Consider the following 26,887-nt stretch of genomic DNA (forward strand, 5'->3'; position numbering starts at 1 on the left):
GAGCCGCGTCCCAACTGGCACCCTATTCCCGATATAGTGGGCCCTGGTCAAAAGCAGTGCACGACATAGGGTATAGGGTGCCATTTGCCATGCATACGTTCGCCCTGTGTGGCATGTAGATTCTATTCATAGATGGCGTGATTACTCGGTCACGAGGTTTCCATTCAGAGCCAATGGCGTTTTTAGCGTGGCAGTTACATTTTTATTTCCTTTCTGACCCTACGTTATTGGTCTGTCCAACGCATTTCTAATGGTTACCCCATTAGTGAGTGTTTACCTTGATTACCCAGGTACTAGTTAGTCCCCTGCCTTTTTGTTAGAAAACAGCCACAGCTATAACAAAACAAAAAAAACAGGGGGGAGGGGTGGGGGGATTTCTGCCCTCCTGAAATTTGAAATTAGAGATGCCTCTATGTGACTTTTATACAGTTCTCCTTTTCCTTCCAGACTCTGATGATGTATTAAACAGATTATGGCTCTGTCTTAAATGGCACCCTATCCACTATGCAGTGCACTACCTTTGACCAGAAACCTATGGGCCCTGGTCAAAAGTAGTGCACTATAAAGAGAATGCAGCACTCTTTGGGACATTGCTGGACTGTGGACAGAGAGTACAGAAATGTACTAGGTTCTCTAAGCCCCTCTGTCCTGTCCTGTGTGTTTCCCCTCTCCAGGTTTGATGGCGACAGCGTGGAGAACAACCCGGAGAAGTTGGTGGACAAGCCCTGGAGCAGATCCATAGAGGACCTCCCGTCCCCCGTCAGCGGGAACAGCATTTCCCGCACCGGGCGACACTCCACGCTACGGTAAGCAACACACACACACACACACATCACCTCAACACCATACATTATAGCCTAGAGGCTACTATAGGACCGCACTGCAATGATAACCAGGTCCTAATTCTGGATTTAAAACCTAATATGTTTGTTGTATAAGAAAGGATTTGTAATGTCATAATTGTTTTTCACTTAGTCTGGATTGTCATAGTTCCCAGGTTTGCTAATACGCTCACGTGTTTGCATGTGATGTCTGAGAAGGCCTTTTGTTGTGGTCATGAGGCCTTTAAGTCTTTAAATGGCTTAAGGCACGTTTCGGTGTGGCACAGAACGGCAGGACAAAGGATAGGGGGGGGGGGGGTTGTTTTCCAGAGCTGTGTTTCAAGCGGCAACTTATTCCCAATATAGTGCACTACTTTTGATGGGTCACGGGTCAAAAATAGGGCACTACATATAGGGAGTAGGGTGCCATTTGGGAGAAGACCTTTTATTGGGTCGTCTGACTCATGGTGTTATGGAAATTGATATCTCTGACACGGGGGTTTTCGTGGCTACTGAACAAGCTGGAAGTACTCTCTTCTAGCACCATCTTTTCCACAGGGATTTTACAAATATTACGTGCTATGTCATGAATGTGACACGAATTCTACGTCTTTTTGAATGATTTGGCAAACATTTAACATTGAACATTGAAATTCTCCCCGTTTCCTTTAAACCATGGTCATTTCATTTGGATTATAGGCGGCAAACATAGTTAATGCGTACTCAAATCCAAATCCAATTATGCATATTTCTGACTGTTAATCGCCGCAGTCGTTTCAATGATGTCCCGGCGTGTTAGTCCCGTTGACTTCACATGTAGACGGCTAATCCCTATTTTTCTGACTGTCAGTAACTCACAGGTCTTTTACGAGAGACGTTACACCGGGGGAACCACTGAGAACGCACGTGTCTTCTGAACCCCGACGTTATCCTAACGCGAATCTGGACTCGCTAGGCTTCTTCTCTTAGTAAACACACAGGACAGTTTGTGTCCCCCAAAATTCCCTATAGACTGTCGCCTAGTGCACACCTTTGACCAGAGCTCTATGGGCCCTGTTCCAAAGTAGTACACTTCTGTCAAGAAATTGTGCTATCAGATGAAAGATACTATAAGAGACTAAGGCTATGTGTGTGTCCCAAATGGCACCCTGTTCCCTATATAGTGCACTGGTTTTGAAAAGTAGTACAATATAGGGAATAGGGCGCCATTCGGGACACGTACAGTGCCTTCAGAAAGTATTCATACCCCTTGACGTATTCCACATTTCGTGTTACAGCCTGAATTCAAAATTGAATTTACATATTTACAAAAATCTCACTCATCTACACACAATAACCCATAATGACAAAGTGAAAACATGGTTTTAGACATTTTTGCAAATGTATTGAAAATGAAATACAGAAATATCTAATTTACATAAGTAGTCACACCCCTGAGTCAATACATGTTAGAATTACTTTCTGGCTATGTCTCTAAGAGCTTTGCACTCCTGGATTGTACAATATTTGCACATTGTTCTTTAAAATATTTTTCAAGCTCTGTCAAGTTGGTTGTTGATCATTGCTAGACAGCCATTTTCAAGTCTTGCCTTAGATTTTCAAACTTATTCTGTTTCTTTGTATTATAAAAAACTCCCTAGTCCTTGCCGATGACGAGCATACCCATAACATGATGCAGCCACCACCATGCTTGAACATATGAAGAGTGGTACTAGGTGGATGTGTTGTGTTGGATTTTTTATTCTGTACAGGCTTCCTTGTTTTAACTCTGTCGTTTAGGTGAGTATTGTGGAGTAACTACAATGTTGTTGATCCATCCTCGGTTTTCTCCTATTCAATTCTGTAATTGTTTTAAAGTCATCATTGGCCTCAAGGTGAAATCCCTGAGGTTTCCTTCCTCTCTGGCAACTGAGTCAGGAAGGACGCCTATATCTTTGAAGTGACTGGGTGTATTGATACCCCATCCAAAGTGTAATTAATAATGCTCAAAGGGATATTCAATGTCTGCTTTTTTTTCTACCAATCGGTGCCCTTCTTTAGCGAGGCATTGGAAAACCTCCCTGGTCTTTGTGGTTGAATCTGTGTTTGAAATTCGCCGCTCGACTGAGGGACCGACCTTACAGATAATTGTATGTGTGGGTTACAGAAATTAGGCAGTCGTTCAAAGATCATGTTAAAAACTATTTTTGCACATAGTGAGTCCGTGCAAATGATTATGTGACTTGTTAAGCACATGTTTACTCTTGAACTTATTTAGGCTTGCCATAACAAAGGGGTTAAGTATATTTTACACTCAAAACATTTCAGCTTTTCATTTGTTATTCATTTGTACAAATTTCGAAAAACATAATTCCACGTTTACATCATGTAGATCAGTGACACAAAATCTAAATGTGATCCATTTTAAATTCCGGCTGTAACACAACAAAATGTGGAACAAATGGAGGTGCATGAATACTTTCTGAAGGAACTGTATGTGAATGGCAGCTGTATGAACTTAATAAGGTGACAGTGAGAGCTGATGTTGACTGGTGTTCTGTCCCCGGCCTTCCTCCTCTAGTCTCCTGCTCTGTGCTCCAGTCTTCAGCAGCAGCAGGCAGGTCTACACAGTACACAGTGTGGCTCACGGTGCTATCTGAAACCTCTAGCTCGCCCCACCCCTCTAGCCTTACCTCGCCCCCCCCGTCTTCACTACCTGCCACACACTCGCACTCGCGGGAAGGCAGGCGCCAACCACACACACACACACACACACTCCTACCTGCTTCCATTGCTAAGCTGTGGTCCAGTCTGTAGAGATGTTGAAGGGGAGTTGCAACTACCTCTGTTGTGGTCTTACTGTAGACATTTCTGTTCCCATTTAGAGCAAATGGCTTTTTATACCGGCATTGTTCCTGGCCCCCTCTGATTATTGCTTTTGTATGTCTCCTTGAGCAGGCTATATGCGGCGGGTAGTTGTGCAAGTAGTAGCTGGCTACAACCAAACCCTTCTGATGTATAAACTAATACGATGTTATCTGTACTATTATTCCTTAGTTACGTCCTGACACAGGCTGACAAGTCAAGGTAATTAACATTAGTGTTACCAGTATTTATTCCTATTTCCAACGTAACCTTTGAACCTTTGCCTTGTCACAGTTTTATCCCTCCCAAGTCAATCATTGTGTGTCACTTTTCTGATGTCATGTTGAGTTACATGTCTTTTTCTTAAAAACTCACGGCACACTCGAAGGACGCCGAGCTCTTTGAAGTGCCCAAAGTATTCGCAAGGACGATGGTACGTCTTCTGGTTCGCCCAGGGTTACCTAGAAATATTTAGGCTGGTCTAGTTTGTAGTTGTGTTTGTCAAAGTGTTTATGTGATTTCAACTGTAGGCACGTCCCAAATGGCACCCTATTCCCGATGCGGCGCACTACCTTTGACCAGAGCCCTATAGTCTGCTATTTGGGACGTGTCCATACCGAAGTCTCTTTCCTTCGAATGTGTGTCATTCTACCAATCGTTTCCGCTGCCTGGTTGCAGGCAGGTTGCTGGAGGTGTTTTTCTGTAATGATTATTTTTTCTGTAAAATCGCAGTTCTTCTGGAACCCCGCCGCCCGTCGCTGGCTGGGTGCGAGGCGGTGTTCCAATTCTGTCACCAGTCTCGTGAAGCAGCGAGCGCATTTATGTGAGGAAACTTGTTTTGCACTACGTAGGCGCCACATGCACCCAAATAGAACAAAGAGCACACATAAACAAACACACACACACCCCACACAATGTTTTGCTATTTTACCTTTACTACATGCAAACATAACTGCTTGCTTGCTGCTGAATAGCTCTCATTCATGGAACCAGTGAGGAGCATCAGACCATGAAGACTTCAGCCAGTATGTTGGATCCTTATTTACCCTCATCATAGATCCTTATCAAAGCTTAGTCACACTGTCTCAGCCTCTCACTCTCTCACACACACACACACACACACACACACACACACACACACACACACACACACACACACACACACACACACACACACACACACACACTCACACACACACACACACACACACACACACACACCGAAGACAGATTCAGAGCTTCAAGGCGTCAGTGATGACATGAATCAGTGTGTGTGTGTGTGTGTGTGTGTGTGTGTGTGTGTGTGTGTGTGTGTGTGTGTGTGTGCGTGCGTGCGTGCATGGGTAGGCTGAAGGCACCTTTTCCCAGAACCATGGTTCATAAAGTCTTATGACATGCAGGGCTGGAAATAACCAGTCTTATGTCCCTGGCTGGACTAAGCTGTACTGGACTGTGTTCAGTAGCGCGCGTGCGCACACACACACACACACACACACACACACACACACACACACACACACACACACACACACACACACACACACACACACACACACACACACACACACACACACACACACACACACACACACACACACACCAGCGATGTGCTACTCAAGCGCTCTCGTTTCATTGTGAGAAAGGGGTCAGGAGAAAGGCCCTCTTTTGCTAACGTTTTGTCTCCACAAAGCCGGCCTGATCACCTCCATGCATGCAAATGACTTGCCTCCATTGTACTAGTTGTAAGTGATATTTTTGCTGCAGGATAGTTAAATTAAAACAATCACACGGTCTCCCCTCTGGCCTCTGGGTAAGGGAGTGGATTACACAGCTCTTTGTGTGTCCATGTAATGTGCCATGGAGTTTAATGTCTACTTTGAAAACGACGGGGTGCAAGAGTGGTATGTGGGCTGCTACAGTTCACCAGTGGCATCTGTTTTCTTGTTTACCAAGCCATGTGTCTCTTTGTTGGCATGGGTTCGGAGACGCCTTCTGCTGTGAAAACGCTCCTGTGTCCCATATGTTTCAGTTGTAACGCGTTGCCGAGCCGGAGAACTCTGAAGAACTCCCGGCTGGTCTGTAAGAAGGACGACGTTCACGTCTGCATCATGTGCCTGCGAGCCATCATGAACTACCAGGTGAGAGTCTCTCCTGTCCCCAGGCTAACCCAACGCATAGTATGCGTCCCAAATAGCACCCTATTCCCTAGCGCCGGTCAAAAGTAGTGCCCTATGTAGGGAACAGGGTGCCATGTGGGACGTAAATGGAGGGTTGAAGCACACACACGCACGCACGCCGTCATCCATCATCGGCCAAATTCAATTTGTCGTCTACCCTGTTTTCCGCAACACATTATTTCTCAAGTTTCTCTTTGTTATGTAAAAGGAGTCACTCCCTGTTTATTAAAAGAGATCTCTCTCTTTTTCTCTCCCTCCGTCCCTCTCTTGCTCCATCTATTTTTGACGACCCAGTACGGCTTCAACATGGTGATGTCCCACCCGCACGCTGTGAATGAAATTGCACTAAGTCTGAACAATAAGAATCCCAGGTGAGATGGAAGCGTTGTGTCTGGTGTTAAACAGCTCCTCTACTTCTTAGTGATACGGGTCCAATGTTCATACAGTGTGTCAAAGTATTAGTGCTGATCTAGGATCAGGTCCCACTCGGTCTATATTATCACATTCATGATGATCTAAAATGCAAAACGGATTGTAGATCAGCACTCCTGACTGCTACTCTGAGACGCTTCATGAATACAGGCCCTTCCCTCCCCTTATTGCTGCACCTGCTCTTTCAGCGTCCAAATTGTGTGCGAAGCCAGCATCCAGCACTAACTCATTCCTCCAGCCAGCCAGACAGCCAGCTCAGGGCACCGCTGGCACACTGCTAAACACTGGCAGCTGCACAGAGCACCAGGCGAAAGGAGGCGCCTTTTTACTCAGGCCCCTGGGTGTTGTTTATTGAAGTGTGTGTAGCGCGCGCGTCTTTGTGTGAACACCAACCCTGTGTGAGTGTATGCTTGTGTGTTCGTGCTGGGTCGAAAGGGGGTTTGCGAGCTGTCTCGATTCATCTGTCAAATAACACCTCTACCGTAGTCTGTGACCCAGGCAGAGAATTCCTCTAGGATTACAGTGGAATTAAAAAAAGAATAGAATAGAAAATGATATCATATTTGGACTTTTAATGAATGAGCTGACGGTACTTTTCTTCATCACCCGTAGGGATTATGGCTGAGGGATTCACTCTGCAATATACGTTTCATTTAATCCTCTGGATTAGATCAACGGACCTGCTTATCGTTTATTACATGTTCAGATATTAGATAGACTTTTTAGATCCAGTTATGTGATCTGATAAAAACACATGCTGTGGTGCGGACGGTCCAGAACATCACTGGGGCCAAGCTTCCTGCCATCCCGGACCTATATACTAGGCGTGTCAGAGGCAGGCCTAAGGTCATAGACTGCTCTTTCTGCTACCGCACGGTAAGCGGTAGCGCAGCGCCAAGTCTAGGTCCAAAATGCTCCTTAACAGCTTCTACCTCAAGCCATAAAACAGCTGAACAATTAATCAAATGGCCACCCGGACTATTACATCCTCCTCCATTTGTTTTTACACTGCTGCTACTCACTGTTTATTATCTATGCATAGTCACTTTACCCCACCTACATGTACAAATTACCTTGACTAACCTGTACCACCACACATTGACTCGGTACTGGTACCACCTGTATGTAGCCTCATAATTTTCTTTATTATTATTTACATTTTTTTTAACTTTAGTTTATTTTGTAAATATTTTCTTAACTCTATTTATTCAAACTGCATTGTTGGTTAAGAGCTTGTAAGTTAGAATTTCCCAGTAAGATATACACCTGTTGTATCTCGCGCATGTGACAAATACAATTTGATTTGATTTGACAGCACCCTATTCCCTTCATAGTGCACTACTATTGACCAGGGTCCATGGTGCTCTGGTCCAAAGTAGTGCACTAGAAAGGGTATAGGGTGCCACTTGGGACGCCGCCGTTATGTAACCTTGTGTTAGAAATGACGGGTGGGTGTTGGCGGTGGCGCCGCGCCACGTTAACCGTTCCTTCTCTTCTTCTTCTCCGTTCCCAGAACCAAAGCTCTGGTGTTGGAGCTGCTGGCCGCTGTGTGTCTCGTGAGGGGAGGACACGAAATCATTCTCTCTGCGTTCGACAACTTCAAGGAGGTGCGGTATGGGGGACGCGCCGAGCAAGAAGACAGCGCTGTGCTATTGTGTCTAAGCAGTGGAATTTCACATAGTTGACGGCGTGAGTCGTGTGGTAGGAGGATGTTGTCGAGGGACGCAGCGCAGCGCCGGCTGTATCAAAGCCTTTAGACATGTCGCTCCGCATCTCTCAGGCAGAAAAAGGCAGTTCACTGACCTCTCAGGCCCACAGAGAAAACAGTTTGGTGTTTCGTTAGTGATTTTACAGGCCCTTCGAAGATGTATTCTAACAAATGCGAGTACAAACGTGAGTAATATTTAGTACAGCCTGATCAGGGGGGCTGTATGTATCTCAGAGTAAGAGTGCTGATCCAGGATCATGTCGCCCTGTCCATGTAATCTTCAGTTCATTATGATCTAAAAGGGAGAGCTGATGCTAGATCAGCGCTCATACCCTGTGTTGTATGCAGTTGAATGTGTAGAGTATTTGATCTCCTCTAGAAAGGAGGGGAGTAAGATGGAGTCTGGGGTTGCCTAGCAGCTCTACAGCAGTCCTAGTTGTAGGCCGGCTCGGGGAACTTGGGCCGACTGCAGTTAATGCAATATTTACACCCAGAATGAAATATTGAGCATTACTCTCTATTGCATTTCACTGTTATTAGAGGTGGAATAGCAACTTCTATTGCTCAGCGCTGCTCCCCCATAAGCAGAAGGTAGAGACATAGCCATGGGTGCCACGGCATCTATTAAAGTCAATGGATAGCGATTGACCCTTCGCAATAGATGTCATTAGAGGGGTCAATGTCGACAAAACAAAGGAGCTGATCGTGGACTTCAGGAAACAGCAGAGGGAGCACGCCCCTATCCAGATGACGGGACCGCAGTGGAAAGCTTCAAGTTCCTCGGCGTACACATCACTGACGATCTGAAATGGTCCACCCACACAGACAGTGTGGTGAAGAAGGCACAACAGCGCCTCTTCAACCTCAGGAGGCTGAAGAAATTTGGCTTGGCACCTAAAACCCTCACAATTGAGAGCATCCTGTCGGGCTGTATCACCGCCTGGTACGGCAACTGCACCGCCCGCAACCGAAGTGCTCTCCAGAGGGTGGTGCGGTCTGCCCGAAGAAACACCAGGGGCAAACTACCTGCCCTCCAGGACACCTACAGCATCCAATGTCACAGGAAGGCCAAAAAGATCATCAAGGACAACAACCACCTGAGCCACTGCCTGTTCACACCGCTATCATCCAGAAGGCGAGGTCAGTGCAGGTGCATGAAAGCTGGGACCGAGAGACTGAAAAACAGCTTCTACCTCAAGGCCATCAGACTGTTAAACAGCCATCACTAGGCTGCTTCCGGTTACGTAACCCTGCACCTTAGAGGCTGCTGCCCCATATACATAGACTTGAAGTCACTGGCCACTTTAATAATGGAACACTAGTCACTTCAATAATGTTTACATACTGCTTTACTCGTCTCATATGTATATACTGTATTCTATTCTACTGTATTTAGTCTATGCCATTGCTCATCCTAATATTTATATATTCCTTAATTCTATTCTTTTAATTTTAGGTTGTGTGTATTGTTGTGAATTGTTAGATATTACTGCACTGACGGAGCTAGGAACACAAGCATTCCACTACACCCGCAATAACATCTGCTAAACATGTGGATGTGACAAATAATTTTTTTATTTGATTTAGATGATCTTATTGGTCACATTGGACAATCGTTATTGTTTGGCTGTGTCATATAAATTGTAATTTAAAACAGTGCTTTCTTTTTCAGCTTTTTGTGTTTTATGCAACGAACTGATACAATCCGAGTGTTATGTTGGCTTGCTTAAGTTGAAATCGAGCTCTCCCTCTTTGAGGAGGCTTGTTGGGAGGGGGTTCGCGACTCCCCGCTCCGTGGGCTAGAAGGGGTTGTTTGAGTGGGGGGCAGGGTGCAGTCTGGGGCACAGAGCATTGTGTATGAAGGCTGTGTTTATGCACTCCAATCCCCTCTCGTCCCTCTCTCCTCATCTCCTTGACTCTTTATCTCTCCTCCGTCTGTCTCCCCTTCCCTGCCTCTGAGCACTGTCTGAATTATAGAGCTGCATCCCTCTCTCTCTCTCTCTCTCTCTCTCTCTCTCTCTCTCTCTCTCTCTCTCTCTCTCCTCCTCTCTCTCTTCTCCCATCCTTTCTCTTTCTCCCTCTCACCCGTCTCGCTCGCTCTCTCTTCTCTCCTCCCCCTCCCTCTCTCTCAGAGACGTAGATATGGTAGTCACAGTGGAAGAAAATAGGTCATGTGTGTTTAAAAAGCCCTATGTCAGGGGCTGCTCCACTTCATATTTTAGCAGGGAGGGAGCCAGAGGGATGGGAGGGAGTGAGGAGACGCTACATGGGTAGGTTTTGCATAAGGCAGAGAATATGACAGAGACATTTCATTTCTCAACCTGAGGTAATACAGTATGCCGCGTTGCAAAGAATAAAGGCTTGCTTCCCAAATGGCATCCTATTTCCTATGTAGTGTACTACTTTTGACCAGGACCCATAAAAAAATGATTGATTGATTGTTTTTCTTGCAGGTGTGTGCTGAGACACAGCGGTTCGAGAGGCTGATGGAACACTTCAAGGACATGGACAACAACATTGACTTTATGGTACACAACATTTCCACTGGACTAGCTATCGATTGCTAGGCTACATCATATCCTGAAATCACAGACCCTGTCGCTTGCCATTTAATTCATTCTATCATTAGCCAACCGCGCGCAAGGAATCCTCGCCAACTCAGTTTGTTTTGTCGCAGAATTCCTACTAATATGTTTGAATAGAAATAGATGAGGCGGCGTGCTGTGTGTCAACAAAATACATGCTTTTTCTCAATGTGCCACACTGCCTCCGCTCCGAGGCTCCCCATTGGTCCGTGTGTGCTGTGTGTGCATGAGAGTCCAACCAGTCACAAGTCAACTCTGAGCCATTTGGTAGCGGGCCAGTCATTTGATACAAGCACGAAAGCAAACAGATTTGTCAGACGAGGCCTGGCTTCTCTCACACAGTCGACTCTGAGCTTCTTAAGGAAGTCCATTAAGACAGTGTTAGCAAGGAGAATGCACTGACACGGTGACACTCCACTGCGCACATTAGACTGAGGAGGCCGTGTCCCAAGTGGGACCCTATTTCCTTGGTCAAAAGTAGGGCACTACGAAGGGATTCAGCTGCCATTTGGGACACGACCTGATGTGACTCCCTTTATCTGCCCATTTAACAAGATGGATGCAGCCAGATCATTTCCATGCACACGCTTATTTACAGGCCCTGGAGTCTGTGGATGAGTCCCAAACAGCACCCTATTCTCTTTAAAGAGCACTACTTTTCACCGGGGCCAATAGGGCTCCGGTCAACAGTAGTGAACTATATAGGGAGTAGTGTACCATTTGAGACGTACGCCACGTGTCCCCTGTAAATGCATTGGATGTTTTTGGTTTCGCTTGGTGTGAAATTCACTCTGTATGCTTTTGTTAATGCTTGCCGGTGCCTATAGGTGGCGTGTATGCAGTTCATCAACATCGTGGTCCACTCGGTAGAGGACATGAACTTCCGGGTACACCTGCAGTACGACTTCACCAAGCTCTGTCTGGACACCTACCTGGATGTAAGTACTCTGCGTATATAACCAAGTTATCGGCACTCATTGTGTATTTGTTCCTCGTTATTATGTTTCTACTTTTCTTTTTTTCCTCTCTGCACTGCTGAGAAGGGCCCGTGAGTAAGCATTTCGTTGTCAGTCCACACCTGTCGTTTTTCGACGCACGTGACAAACACAGCTTGATTTGATTTGAGGTAGACGTACAGTAGATTTAAAGACCACAAATATATAAAGAAGCTGTTCAACTTTTTTTTGTTGGTGTAACAACATGGACCAATGTGTCATAGGCGTTTCACTGACTCTTCCTCTCGACCTCTCCGTCTGTCTGTGTAGAAGCTGAAGCACACGGAGAGTGACAAGCTGTCAGTGCAGATCCAGGCCTACCTGGACAACGTGTTTGACGTGGGCGCCCTGCTGGAGGACGCCGAGACCAAGAACGCTGCGCTGGAGCGCGTGGAGGAGCTGGAGGAGAACATGTCACATGTGAGAGGACACGTCAACCTCGCGCAGACTTCCTGTCTCCATCCCTTGACTGCTCGTGACGCTCTGTACTGACTCTTGCCACCCCACACTTTACACTTTTTACTAACTGACTCCACCCGTCCCTACTTTCTGATACCTCAATTACTCTTTCACCACTTCAGTCCCATCTCTTAGCCCTATAAGAACCCAGCCTGCCCTCTTCTAGTGGCTGTGACTGTATCTAGTCTGTTTTGACGTACTGACTGTTTGATGCCGTACAGACGTCAGCGTGCTGCGCTGTGCAGCAGTGTTGGGGAGGGATCTGACAGCATGTACAGTGTGCCTTTAAATCTCTGTCACACCGGCTTCCAATCACATGCCTCTCTCTCAAAGGCCCTTTAGATTAGTCTCATGCTTTCAGTTAGCAGTTCTCAACACACACACACACACACACACACAGAGAGAGAGGGAGACAAACACACTGCCCAATGCTCTCTGGACCTCCTAGCCTAACTCTAGATAAGTCTACATTTTTGTTCAGATGTTTTGATGCACAGATGTTTCCTTAGAGTGTCACAACACATGGCTGATGTCAAATGATGCACGATTTGCACACACATACACCTTCTATGTAATACACCCCTGTGTAATATGACCTGCATAAATGTGTGTTAAGGACTACAGACATTTTGTCGGGTTGTGACTAATGATGGGCACCAATATCGATCATTCGATATGATATTGTCGAGCAAGCCATATCGTGATACCGGTGGATCCGTCCCGTTAGCCTACACTGTTATGTGCAAACGTGTACATGACTGTTCCTGCATGCACAAAACCCTCTCACAGTTCTCTGTGTATCCATGCCATGTTGAACCTTGACCTTTGCTCTCCCAGATGACGGAGAAGCTGCAGGACACGGAGAACGAGGCCATGTCCAAGATCGTGGAGCTGGAGAAACAGCTGATGACGCGCAACAAGGAGCTGGACTCGATCCGGGTGAGACTCACTCCCCTACAACTCACCGTGTCCTAAATCAACAGGGGAGAGAAGTGAATAACACTATTAGACAGACACAGGTCGATAATTCTCAAGGCCTGTTTGTATCAAGCTTCTAAGGAGTGCTGACCTAGGATCAGGTCCGTCCGTCCGATCTTATTTATTGTGATCTAAAAGGCCAAACTGATCCTATACTGTAAGTCAGCGCTCCTACTCTGAGATGCTTTCATAGTAAACGGCCCCCTGATCTGCGTGCGTACGTACATTAACATCTCCGTTCCCCGTCACCCAGGAGGTGTACAAGGACGCCAACTCGCAGGTGCACACGCTGCGGCGGATGGTGAAGGAGAAGGACGAGGCCATCCAGAGGCAGTGCAACCTGGAGAAGAAGATCCACGAGCTGGAGAAGCAGGGCACCATGACGATCCAGAAGAAGTGCGACGGGGACATCTCCAGCCTGCCCTCGCCGCCCGCCCCCGGGGGCCCGCTGGTGGCTGGCGTGCCAAGGGTCTATAACGGGGGCACAGTCAGCCCGATGGGGTCGAATGGGGTCCCGGGGATGCCCGCGCCGCCCCCTCCTCCTCCCCCACCGCTTGTGCCTGGGATCGGTAGGTGGAGTTTTAAACCAATCACGTCTTAGTTTACTGTTTAGTCCCAGACGGTAGCTAAACAGTCTGGATTGCTAGTTGCTAGTTTCACAACACGCCCTTATTGGTTTTGTTGTTCCAGCTCTGGCATTTGAGTTGTGACAAACAGACGCAGAGGCAGAGCTGGGGAAAGATAGCCGAGGGAGGGAGGGAGAACAGAGCAGTCACACGAGGGGAGTTTGTACTCTGCTGATTGAGTCTCAATTGGAGACAGCACTTGGCATGTTGTCCTTTCAATTCCATGCTTAATTTCTCTCTTTCTCTCTCTCTTTTTCTCTTTCTCTCGCTCGCATTCCCTCTTCTCTATTTCTTTCCCTCTCTTCCAGTGCCAAATGGGCCTTTGGCTGGTCTCGCCGCTCCTCCCCCTCCCCCGCCGCCCCTCCTCCCCCCGGCCCCATGGAGGTGTCTGCGCCCCTGCCCCCGCCTCCACCCCCCATGGCCCCCCCGCTTCCGGGCTGTGGATCCCCCACCGTCATCTTCAATTCAGGGTTAGCAGGTAAGGTCCTCACACTCAGACGCTGCCCACATGTGAGACTGCGCATGCGTCTCAAATGGCACCCTATTCCCTTTGTGGTCCACTGCTTTTGGCGCAGGGCTCTGGTCAAAAGTAGTGCACCGCATAGGGAATAGGGTGTTACTTGAGACGCTCGCTATGTGTGTGGATGTGGATGAATCACACTGTAGCAGGCAATGGAAGATGTGTTTTCATGATAGGTTTTCATTCTGTAGCAGGCAATGGAAGATGTTTTCATAATTAGCTTTCATTCTGTAGCAGACAATGGAAGATGTGTTTTCATAATTAGCTTTTGTTCTGTAGCAGGCAATGGAAGATGTGTTTTCATGAAAAGCTTTCGTTCTGTTGCGTGTTGGAGGTGGCGGCTATCAGCAATCTCAATGACAAACCTCTTTGGATGCATTTATGAACGGTCATTACCAAGTGTTCTCAGCCCTTATCACAACAGGTCACTGAAAGGACACCCATGTGCTCTCCCATTGCTTCTAAATTCACTATCTACGTCAACACCGTCTTGCCTCATGGACCGAGCAGTCTGTCTGTCTGTCTGTCTGTCTGTGTGGGTATGACTGACAGCCGTAGAACAGGAGCCAAGCCTCCCAAGATCCTCTAGGCCTTTTCTACCCTGCTTCCCTCCCGTCACAGCAGTCCTCCTTTATCAGTGTGTCCGACGCTGTTTACTCGAAGCTACTTCAAGCTGCTTGACTTCCTGGATATCAGGGCCATCTGGACACTGGGCAGCCGTGGGTGACTCAGAGCTGATGGGACATCGAGTCAGGCCTCTTCTGACTCCCTGACTGGCCTCCTCCTTAACCGGTCACTCACCTCCTTAACCGGTCACTCACCTCCTTAACCGGTCACTCACCTCCTTAACCGGTCACTCACCTCCTTAACCGGTCACTCACCTCCTTAACCGGTCACTCACCTCCTTAACCTATCACTGCAGCCTTTGACCAGTTGATACAGAGTTGCAATGTGGCACAAGATCATTACAGAATTTGACCTGTCACTATGAATATGTGACTATTGTCTAAAGAATCTACCATTTAGTATGACAGTAATAGCATTAGTACACTTTGAAGTATAAAGCTTGTTTTGAACACACAAAGGAAATGGTTGGTTTGGTCTAGTGGGGATATATTATTTTACTAATCTCTCTTTCTCTCTTTAAAATGGAAGCACAATATTATTTTGTTCTCAATGATCTCTCTGGTTGTTTTCTCTCTACTTTTGTTTTCTGCCAACCAGAGGGACCCATCAAACTGTTCTGTAGGTTTTCTCTGTCATGTGGTTGTGTTTTTTACCCCCCCCCCCCCGAGTATTTGGAAATTGTATTTTTAGTCTCAACCTCAAATGTGAAGATGGACACACACGCACGCACACACACACGCACATACACACACAGAGGAAGAAGGTCCACGTAAAGAGATGGCCACTTATGCCCTAGGCACTACATTGATATTCTTTTAGTCTAGCCGAGAATGAAATTTGACTCGTTTCATGCATTCTCTTTGAATTCACTTACGACTGTTGGCAAACTCCCCCCCAAATATTCTTTATTCTTCACTGCTGGACTGTAAAAATCTTGAGCACACCAAAATATGACACAACAGTCTCCCCACAAAACGTGGACCACAGTACATGGACACCTGGTAACAGTCATTTGTCAACATTATGGGATCCTGAAATGCTGGTCCTTAGCCTGCAAAATGTCATGGGATGAGACAAGGTACAGTCTGACTTAGTCTTGACAGATGTGATGGGAAGGCACTGAAAATGCCACATTTCCAACTCCTGCACGGTCTCCCTGTTGTACTGTAACGTGTGTGTTTGTGTTTTTGTGATGTCTGGTAGTGTCTGTTGTTGCATGCTGAAACACATTGACGTGCCGCTGCAGGCAGGCTGATGGTGATAGTAAGATAGGAGAGTGTTGCACAAGCCTGGAATGGCCTGGTTATCACACTCTCCGGTCCTAATCCTTATCTCTCTGTCTGTCTGCGCCTCGTGGCATCACGGGTATGGCCATAATCCTAGTCTATAAAAACATAATCTGCTGCTGTGCCAGGGATGACAAGCCTAGCCATATGCACATTCAATATCATAGCTAACTCAATCTGGTGTACCCCAAGGCTCTATTCTGGGCCCACTACTGAATGCAACGTCTTGGTTAAATAAAGGTTCAATCAATAAACTGTAGTGGCTACGGCTAGCAGTACAGAGCTAGCCAGGGCACATCAGGCCTTGCTATGGAAATAACTGTGGAGCACTTCTCCAGCTTTTCTCTGTGGGATTTTAATGAATGGGCTCTTAAAGCCTCCTGTTACAGCAGAGGGAGGACTCTCCATGTGTGCCACCACCTCCAGTCACATACAATCCTGGGTACGTCCCAAATGGCAGCCCATGCCCTATGTAGTGCACACCTTTTGACCAGAGCCATACATGCCCTGGTCACAGTTAGTGCTCTATAAAAGGGAATAGGGTGCCATTTGGGATGCCGACCCTGTCTACCCCTCCGTCACACGACCGTGCACTGTGTGTTTGTGAGCGTGATGATGGACATGGCGGATGGAGTGCTTTACTGAATAATTGATCTGTGTTTCGCTGTGCAGCCGTGAAGATTAAGAAGCCCATCAAGACCAAGTTCCGTTTGCCCGTGTTCAACTGGGTGGCGCTGAAGCCCAACCAAATCAACGGCACTGTGTTCAACGAGATCGACGACGAGAGGATACTGGAGGTAGGGAACCATCCACTCACCCCCACATGTATGCACTTCACACTTGGACCTACTATTAAAGCTATGTTGGTCTACCGTACTTCAAACGACGTGTAGGCCGCTCACCACAGGGCAGGTTGCTTAGGATTCAAACCTTCTCACTTGATGTGTGTCTTCAACCTCAGGACCTGAACGTGGATGAGTTTGAGGAGATGTTCAAGACGAAAGCCCAGGGTACGGCCATCGACTTGATCATGAGCAAGACCAAGGTCATCCAGAAGGGGCCCAACAAGGTGGCACTGCTGGACGCCAACCGGGCCAAGAACATGGCCATCACCCTGAGGAAAGTGGGCAAGGCCCCTGAGGAGATCTGCAAGGCCATCCAGCTGTAAGACACAATGAGACTCTTCGGGTTACGTCCCAATGGCGCCCTATTACTTATATAGTGCACAACGCTGGTCAAAAGTAGTGCACTATGTAGGGAATAGGGTGCCAATTGGGACGCAATTTCTCGTTGTCTTCTTTACCCATGTAGTATTATAAATGAGGGTCCATTTGGTTACGGCGGTGTGCATGTGTGTGCTTGTTAGGCTTTATTTGCAGGTTGTGTCTGCATAGCATGTGTGTGCGTCTATGTCTCCAGTCTGCATATTAACTGTTAAACCCCCCCCGCCAGGTTTGACCTGCGCACCCTGTCGGTGGACTACGTGGAGTGTCTGATGCGCTTCCTGCCCACGGAGAGCGAGGTGAAGATCATGCGTCAGTACGAGAAGGAGAGGAAGCCCGTGGAGGCGCTGACGGACGAGGACCGCTTCATGATGCACTTCAGCAAGATCGAACGGCTCATGCAGAAGATGACCATCATGGCCTTCATTGGCAACTTCTGCGAGAGCGTGCAGATGCTGACGCCGGTGAGGCCCGGGACCCCATGGATATGCCCCAAATGGCACCCTGTTCCCTACATAGTGCACTCCTTTTGAACAGAGCCATATGGGCCCTGGTCAAAAGTAGTGCACGAAATAAGGATTTGATTCAGGTTATAGGTGACTGGAGAGGAGGATTGGCTTTTCTTGAGTTTGACTTATTCTCCTCTTCTCTGACTTTAGTTCTACTTCCTTCTTCCTTGTTCTTCACAGCAACTCCATGCGGTCATCGCAGCATCTGTGTCAATAAAATCCTCACAGAAACTCAAGAAAATCCTCGAGGTAAGCGACTCGTTGCAGAAATTCTATGCGTCGGAAATATCCTGCGCTGAAAAATGTGTTGAAAATATTGTTCCTGGCTGCCTTCTGTGTTGTTCTAATATGCTCTTCTTCTTCAGATCATCTTGGCTCTTGGAAACTACATGAACAGCAGCAAACGGGGAGCAGTATACGGTTTCAAACTACAGAGTTTAGATTTGGTAGGATATTCTTTCTCCCAAATGTATTGCTAGTGCATGACGTGCTTTAGGATTGCTACTAGTCCACTACATAGGCAATAGGGTGCCATTTGGGACGCAAGCACTGTTTTCACACTTTATTTTTTGAATCCTCTCATCCCCACCAGCTACTAGACACCAAGTCGACAGACCGGAAAATGACTCTGCTGCACTACATAGCCAACGTGGTGAAGGAGAAATACCAGCAAGTCAATCTGTTCTACAACGAACTGCATTATGTGGAGAAGGCTGCAGCAGGTACGATTCACCATGCAGCTTCGTGTGATTGCAGCGATGAAGGGCTGACGATGCTACGGCAGATCCTAGCGTACGTCCCAAATGGCACCCCCGTTCCCTATTTAGCGCTACTACTTTTGACCAGAAGTAGTGCGCTAAAACAGGGAGCAGGGCGCTATTTAGGACATGCCCCCCCCCCCCGAATGATCAGTCGCGGCGGTGGATTTGGACAGGATTGTAGCCTATCTTTGGTCTGCAGGCATTTCCATTGCGCTGTATCCGCAGCCATCATCTCAGCGAATGGATGATGATGATGATGTTCACTTGTTGGGGCTCCTCCATGCTGTGTGTTGCTCTACAGAGATGTGCTGTATGGCCCTCCTTAACGGGGAGCGCCCCGCTTCGAACAGTATCCAATTCTGCGTGCGTGTATCTGTGTGTGCGTGCGTACGTACGTGTACTCGTGCGTGTGTGTGTGTGTGTGTGTGTGTGTGATCTCAGTGTCGTTAGAGAACGTTCTGCTGGATGTGAAGGAGCTCCAGCGGGGAATGGATCTGACCAAGAGAGAGTACAGTATGCACGGTCACAACACCATGCTCAAAGACTTCATCACACACAACGAGGGCAAGCTGAAAAAGCTGCAGGACGACGCCAAGATCGCGCTGGTAAACCTCACCTCGCTGAATTTCTCATGTGCAATTAAGGCGGCGCTCACAAGGCATTTATACATGATATTCTTCAAGAATCAATGGTTATATGTCATTTATCCAAAAGTCAAAAAATGCATGTACCGATCCCAGATTGCCCCTTTTTATATACGTTTGATCAAACTATTACCTTTATGATTGACAGATGTTTAGATGATGAACAACAAATGCAAAATGTGCTACTTGTCTCTGTCTGTCTGTCTGCCTGTCTGTCTGCCTGTCTGCCTGTCTGCCTGCCTGTCTGCCTGTCTGTCTGCCTGTCTGTCTGCCTGTCTGTCTGCCTGTCTGTCTGCCTGTCTGTCTGCCTGTCTGTCTGCCTGTCTGCCTGTCTGTCTGACAGGACGCCTTCGACGAGGCCGTCAAATTCTTCGGCGAGAATTCCAAAACGACGCCCCCGTCCGTGTTCTTCCCGGTGTTTGTGCGCTTCGTCAAGGCCTACAGGGTGAGACTGACATTGCTCTCTTACACACCACTCAAACTGTCCCAAACCCACACACTACGCAGGGAGCGCTGGTACGGCTGTGTGTTTGAGCCCTCTGCCTAAATGTTTGTTTGTGTGTGTGTGTGTGTGTGTTCTGTCAGCAAGCGGAGGAGGACAACGAGCAAAGGAAGAGAGCAGAGCTGATGATGATGGAGAAGCTTCTGGAGCAGGAGGCCATGCTGGACCAGGAGGACCAGAAGGTAGGCTCTCCCTCCTTCCTTCCCCTCTCTTCTCCCCTCCTCTCCTTCTCCCACCTCCCCCACTTCCCAGAAGGTAAGCCCTCTTACCTCCTGCGTCTCTCTCTCTCCTTCCCCTTTCCACCCGGTCTCCCTCATCTCCTTCGCCCCCCTCCCCCTCTTCCCAGAAGGTAAGCTCTCCTTCCCCCCCTCTCCCTCCCCCTCATCCCCCAGGACTAACGATGGGAGGATCATCCCCTGCTGGTGGGGCAGCTATATTAGGTACTGCAGACACCTAGTGTGTCACATCAAGTCAGTATCAGCCAGTATAGAAAAACCAGTTAGTAAACCAACCAGTAAATAGAACCAGTTAGTAAACCAACCAGTAAATAGAACCAGTTAGTAAACCAACCAGTAAATACAACCAGTTAGTAAACCAACCAGTAAATACAACCAGTTAGTAAACCAATCAGTAAATAGAACCAGTTAGTAAACCAACCAGTAAACATAAGCAGTATATATAATATAGACAGTATAACCTTTCCAGTGGACACATTAGGGACCAGCTTTTACAGCAGAGTAAAATACAACGTTGGAGATTCACACAGGGACATCGTTACGCCGATAAAGGCGCCTGTGATTTGACTCTGTGTGTGTGTGGTCTCCCCACCAGTCTCCGTCCCATAAGAACACCAGGGGCAGGAGTCAGCAGCAGGAGGTGATAGCTGAGCTGAGGAAGAAGCAGGTGAAGGATACGGGCAGCCGCCACGTCTACGAGGGAAAGGACGGAGCCATCGAGGACATCATCACGGGTAAACAGGACCGGGTGGGGCGGGCAATCACCATCAGTTCTACAATCACACACACCTTACTTATATACGTACACAGAAATACACGTGTACACGCACGCATTGATGCGCACACAGGTATACACATCTACATCCACACACACAAACACACACGCAGGCAGGCCTGTGCAGAAGAAGCTCTCTCCCTGCTCTAGTACGGCTAGCGTGGTTAAGACACAGACTTACACACCGGGCCCTCTGCATGCAGGTCCTCTCCTGTGCTCAAATCTGATCTCATTCGATCATTAACACTGGGTATCTAAACCGCTAACAAGTACCTCTTGCCTCTGGAACTGATTGAACTGTCAATCCAAAAGGCCTCACCTTGATCCTACGGTAGAAACATGCTTTGACCGTCCAGCTAACCTAACGTAGACACTCGGAGCCGGCTCAGATGTCCGTAGGATCATTATCTGCTATCCCGTCGTAGCTTTGTAGCAGTTAGTAATGTCTGCTATCCCGTCGTAGCTTTGTACCAGTTAGTAATATCTGCTATCCCGTCGTAGCTTTGTAGCAGTTAGTAATGTCTGCTATCCCGTCGTAGCTTTGTACCAGTTAGTAATATCTGCTATCCCGTCGTAGCTTTGTAGCAGTTAGTAATGTCTGCTATCCCGTCGTAGCTTTGTAGCAGTTAGTAATGTCTGCTATCCCGTCGTAGCTTTGTACCAGTTAGTAATATCTGCTATCCCGTCGTAGCTTTGTACCAGTTAGTAATGTCTGCTATCCCGTCGTAGCTTTGTACCAGTTAGTAATGTCAGCTATCATGTTGTAGCTTTGTGATAGTAATGTCTGCTATCCTGTCGTAGCTTTGTAGCAGTTAGTAATGTCTGCTATCCTGTCGTAGCTTTGTGATAGTAATGTCAGCTATCCTGTCGTAGCTTTGTGATAGCAGACATTACTATCTGTCATAGCTTTGTAGCAGTTAGTAATGTCTGCTATCCCGTCGTAGCTTTGTGATAGTCATGTCTGCTATCTGTCGTAGGTTTGTGATAGTAATGTCTGCTATCCTGTCGTAGCTTTGTACCAGTTAGTAATGTCTGCTATCCCGTCGTAGCTTTGTGATAGTAATGTCTGCTATCTGTCGTAGGTTTGTGATAGTAATGTCTGCTATCCTGTCGTAGCTTTGTGACAGTAATGTCTGCTATCTGTCGTAGCTTTGTGATAGCAGACATTACTATCTGTCGTAGCTTTGTACCAGTTAGTAATGTCTGCTATCCTGTCGTAGCTTTGTGATAGTAATGTCTGCTATCTGTCGTAGCTTTGTGACAGTTAGTAATGTCTGCTATCCCGTCGTAGCTTTGTGATAGTAATGTCTGCTATCCTGTCGTAGCTTTGTGACAGTTAGGCGTGTAGACGGGCCGAGCTGAGGGTATAGTCTCCCGGACCAGATACCATGGTTCAGTCCCAAATGGCAACTTATTCCCTATGTAGTGCACTACTTTTGACCAGAGACCGATGGGGGCACTATATAGGCCATAGGGGGCAATTTGGGGATGCAGCCCATGTATTGATCTGCTTTATTAAAATACACGACCCCTCCGCGCCACAGAGATGACATACGACCTTAGGCAATTTCCATTCTGTGTGGTTTGGCATATATAATACTATTAACACTAATTCTCTATAACAGTCACAACTGTATTCTAGCTGACAAGCTAAAAGCCTGTCTTGTAACATTGTAACATTGGCGCTCCATAAGATACAGTATAATTGCCCTAGGGTCGCAAAATTCAAGGACATTTCCCCAAAATGCCCAGGTTCTTCCATAAATCCCAGTTGGAAGATTCCCGGAATCAGGAGGGGATAGGCAGGAAGTCCAGGAATCCTCCAAGCGGGATTGGGAAAGTTCAGCCCTGAAGGCCTATTGTAGACTGTAACCCTCTATAGAATGTGTTAGTGTCTCTCTGCTCCAGTCTTCTGATGCTTTGTAGGGTGTGCTAACCTGTGCTAAAACCCTGTAGATGTGTGCTACTCCTTACTGTCTTGTCTTGGCTGTTGTTGTTGTTGTTTCAATGCAGTGCTGAAGACGGTGCCCTTTACCGCCCGCACAGCCAAACGGGGCTCTCGGTTCTTCTGCGAGCCCGCTCGCAATGAGGAGAACCATTACTAAAGCTTAGAACTCTCTCTCTGAAAGGTCGCTGTAAATACTGTGCCGTCTTTCTTCTTCGTCTCCCTCTGTCTCCGTACTCTCACAGTGTGTTGTGTTCCCTCTCACTCTGTGTCACTGTCAGTCGTGTGTGCGTGCGCGTGCGTGTGGTGTGTCGGCGTCACTACCTCCGCCCCTTCTAGCATGGGGAGGAAGCGGTTTGTGGGAGGAGTCTCCGATGTTCCCTCCGTTACCCTGCATGAAGCGAGTCATCCACCTTATATACCTACCACCTCATCCATTTGTGTCACCAACCATAGCAAACCATAATGTCACAGAAATGCTCCTAGCGGTCAGTCAGTCAGTCAGGCTATTGACATTTGTCCTGAGAAGAGTGAGATGGGTAGATGGGGTAAGAAATCTACCACGTCTCACTCTGTACAGTACAAGTAATACAGCAGTGTTACAGAGTACATGTCAATGGGACAGTAAGGCAAGCGCCCTCTGCTGTTAAAAAGGAGGAAGTGCATCCTAGACCGTAGCCCAACGGATCTCACTGGCTCTCATCCAAGAAGTTTACACTCCTATACGTTATGCTGACTAGTATTACTGCTAGAAGTTCTACTATATAGTAATACTTCTGCTTCAGTATATATCGTATACTAGTCAGTATTGTAATCAGCATAGCAGAGTATTGTTTTGCCTATAATTATATAATAATTAATCATTTATTGTCAGTTTCGATGTATTGATAGTCTTGACTTATTTTCAAATGGCTGTGGCATTATAACTTGCTTGTGTGTTCATCTGTCCATCATGAAAACGGAGTGTTGTGTTCATGTATTACTGTGCTGTTGGTTGGGTTCCTGCATGCCTCTGGCTTTCTCCCGCTTCAAACCCACAATACCCCGTTCCCCCTAGCTCTGGTCTAGGGCGTTGTGTGTGGCTGATTCTGAGCCTTGAAGTTACATGTAACGCCCCTGGACCAGATCAACAGTTTCCCTTGCCTTGTGCTTGGCTCAAACTCTTTGGTGCTGGATCATATTCGTATCACATGACTTTCTGTGGTTTGTCTGGGTCACCTTTCTAACGTATTGCATGAAGCAGGAATTATTCATTTCTGACACGTGTTCTTGGATGTCACATTGTGTGCAATTAACATACAGCCAGATACATGTCCTGAATTGATGCTGAGCAATTTAAAAGGGACAGGCCTCAGTATTTCGAAATGTCTCATAAATTACAGTTGAATTCACGTCCTACGCCCATGTAGCTGGCTGAATGCATGCCGTTTTGGTTTTTGGTCTGCCGTTCTATTCAACATAACTTTTTCTTGTATGTTGACATTTGTTGGGTTTGGTTTGTGATAACTAAGTCTTCATGCAAAATTTGATGGTTGGCACTATTTGCTCATGCTGGTAGTCACTCTGGAAAGCAGCCAGGGTTTTGAGACAGAGGGGGGAAAAAAATGCTTTGATTTTCTCTTCCTTTGTGCCTGCAGTATCAATTAACAGCATATCTTAGTAAGCTCTGCCCCTCTAACACCTTAGTCCTGCCCTGTCCTATCCAATGACCTCTTGCCCCCCCCCATTGGCCGCTTTGCTCGCGCAGCGCTCCTCCACTGTGAAAACACCCCTCTGGTCACCCTGCTTCTTTAACCTCCATTTTGTCTTCTCTTCATCCATCCAGCCCTAAAGAAGAATAATATTACTAAATTTCCCAATGTCCACTCGAGGGTAAGGAATTCCTCCAATAGCACCCCTGTGGTGGTGGATGTGTCCCAGACCTGGCAAGCATCTCTTTTTTACCTCCCTTCCCTTTAGTTACCTACCACTGAGGGCTTTATCTACTTCATACTAGACTGACTGTGTTGGTCCCCCTCCCTCCTTTCTGTTCACCCTCCATTTCCTAATAAGGTTATAGACAAATGTTGCATGTCTAAAATCAAAGAATGCAAATTCAGTGTAAAATGCCCTTTATGGGAAATGATTACGTTCCCCTTTTTTCCCCTGATTGTTTAACATTTCCCCTATTTATTTATTTTTTTTTGGGGGGTTGGGGGGGAGTCTTGTATTGGGAGACACCTGTCCATAGCTTGTGTATTTTTTTAAATCGACAGTGACAGAAGGATTAGTAAATATGAAAAATGTCAAATCAATAAGGTCTTTTCTGTGGGACTGTTTTTGTCTTCCTTTTAGAGGAGTGAACTGAAGGGAAATGTTTCTTTACAACTCAAGCTGCTTTGCCTGATTGGCTGCCAACAAACAGCCTCTGGGCTCATCTGAAGGCCCTGGCATGACTGACACCTCTTTTATCCACCCCCCTCTCTCCCCCTTCCTCCCTCCCTCCCTCCATCCCAGATCTTCGAAATCAGCCTTACAGGCGAGCCGACGCGGTGAGGAGGAGCGTCAGAAGGCGCTTTGACGACCAAAACTTGCGGCCGGTCAACAACACAGAAGTGGTCATGTGACGAGGGAACATTGCATGTACTAGGAGAGGGGTGAAGGGGGGGTGATGTGGATGAAGCAGCCTCTCACTCTGGACTGAAAGAGAAATGGATGGACTGAAAGAGATGGCTAGACAAAGAGAAATAGATGGACTGAAGGAAAGAAAGATGGATGGGTCTGAAAGGTCAGTTATAGGGAACCTTAGACAAGCCAAGTGCCTGAAACGTACTTTTTATGTGATCAGTTTTATTTTTTTATTACTTCAAGCAATACAACTTGACCTGGCTTTAATTGTAATTTCATTTAATGTGTAAAACTGGACACGGACGTCCATAGGGGGAATTCCTGGAAGAGATTTATCCTGAAAAGAAGTGTAGAATGTATAGGTGACACAGTTCCGTTATGCCTCGATCACAGCTCCAGCGTCATTGCGTTTTGGTACACCAGAAGTACATGAATTTCCAATGGAGCGCTGCGTTCGCCTTGCCGCTTTGCAGAGGCAGTGCGTTCGAGGGTGGCGCGTACGTCGGATAAATCAAACGTACGCATCAAATTCTATGCGTAGACGGCTTGACAGAAATGGTAGCAGAAAGGTGAATGTTGAACTTTTGTTGCGCACATATCCAGATGACGCTGCGTGCCAAGTTGCGCAATGACGCTACAAGGTGTGTTCGAGGCGTTAGGTGTCGAAGTATTCCGCCACAGGTGATGAATATGATATTCAATAGCAAGTATCTTATTACATTCCTGGTGCTACTGCCATTGCTCTTGGAATTCCAACAATGTGCTCGAGCGGCACTTAAAAAAAAAGATTTGCTTAAGGGCTAATGACCTTATTAAAAGGGGACAAGTCTTAGATTAATACTATGAAGCAGTGATCCAAAACTAATATGCTCAATGAAAGTACTTAAGCAAGTATCAGGTAGAATTTTGTACAACAACGTGGGACCACAGAGAAAACGTATCAGAAATAATATAGTTCAGAGAGGTGTGGCGCTCTCGAAATGAGACCAGGCTAATGTGAATTATATATAGCTAGGCCTCCATTTTACGGTATTAACATCTCATTCATCAGTGCTAACATGGTTAGTGGACCAAGTCGTGAATTATTAGCTCTATGTAAATAGAACTACAGCACCAGTCAAAGGTTTGGACACACCTACTCAATCAAGATTTTTTCTGTATTTATTTGACAATTTTCTACATTGTAGACTAATAGTGAAGGTATCAAAACTATGAAATAACACATGTAATCATGTAGTGTCCCAAAAAAAAAAAGAAGTGTTAAAACAGATGAAAATATATTCTTCAAAAGTAGACACCCTTTGCCTTGATGACAGCTTGGCAAACTCTTGGCATTCTCTCGACCAGCTTCACCTGGAATGCTTTTACAACAGTCTTGAAGGAGTTCCCACGTATGCTGAGCACTTGTTGGCTGCTTTTCCTTCACTCTGCGGTCCAACTCATCCCAAACCATCTCAATTAGATTGAGTGGGTGATTGTAGAGGCCAGGTCATCTGATGTAGCACTCCATCACTCTCCTTCTTGGTCAAATAGCCCTTACACAGACTGGAGGTGTGTTTTGTGTCATTGTCCTGTTGAAAAACAATTGATAGTCCCACTAAGCTCCAACCAGATGGGATGGCGAATC

At 46.8% G+C, this 26,887-nt stretch overlaps 1 protein-coding gene across 1 annotated transcript in view; it reads left to right on the top strand.

The window, feature by feature from the left end:
* LOC106586162 (formin-like protein 2) overlaps positions 1 to 26,114 on the top strand; it is a 75,543-nt gene extending 49,429 nt beyond the window's left edge. The window contains 22 exon segments of the mRNA XM_014173087.2: positions 675 to 806; positions 5,695 to 5,803; positions 6,137 to 6,213; positions 7,788 to 7,881; positions 10,436 to 10,510; positions 11,395 to 11,505; positions 11,833 to 11,982; positions 12,859 to 12,960; positions 13,253 to 13,568; positions 13,934 to 13,981; positions 13,984 to 14,103; positions 16,731 to 16,855; positions 17,020 to 17,222; positions 17,511 to 17,745; positions 17,971 to 18,039; positions 18,156 to 18,236; positions 18,383 to 18,512; positions 18,993 to 19,156; positions 19,539 to 19,640; positions 19,781 to 19,879; positions 20,529 to 20,667; positions 25,150 to 26,114. Of these exon segments, the coding sequence (XP_014028562.2) occupies positions 675 to 806; positions 5,695 to 5,803; positions 6,137 to 6,213; positions 7,788 to 7,881; positions 10,436 to 10,510; positions 11,395 to 11,505; positions 11,833 to 11,982; positions 12,859 to 12,960; positions 13,253 to 13,568; positions 13,934 to 13,981; positions 13,984 to 14,103; positions 16,731 to 16,855; positions 17,020 to 17,222; positions 17,511 to 17,745; positions 17,971 to 18,039; positions 18,156 to 18,236; positions 18,383 to 18,512; positions 18,993 to 19,156; positions 19,539 to 19,640; positions 19,781 to 19,879; positions 20,529 to 20,667; positions 25,150 to 25,259 (2,791 nt within the window). The 3' untranslated portion in view covers positions 25,260 to 26,114.
* The last annotated feature ends 773 nt before the right edge of the window (positions 26,115 to 26,887 follow it).

This window comes from Salmo salar, chromosome ssa25 (genome assembly GCF_905237065.1).
Source record: "Salmo salar chromosome ssa25, Ssal_v3.1, whole genome shotgun sequence".
NCBI lineage: Eukaryota > Metazoa > Chordata > Actinopteri > Salmoniformes > Salmonidae > Salmo > Salmo salar.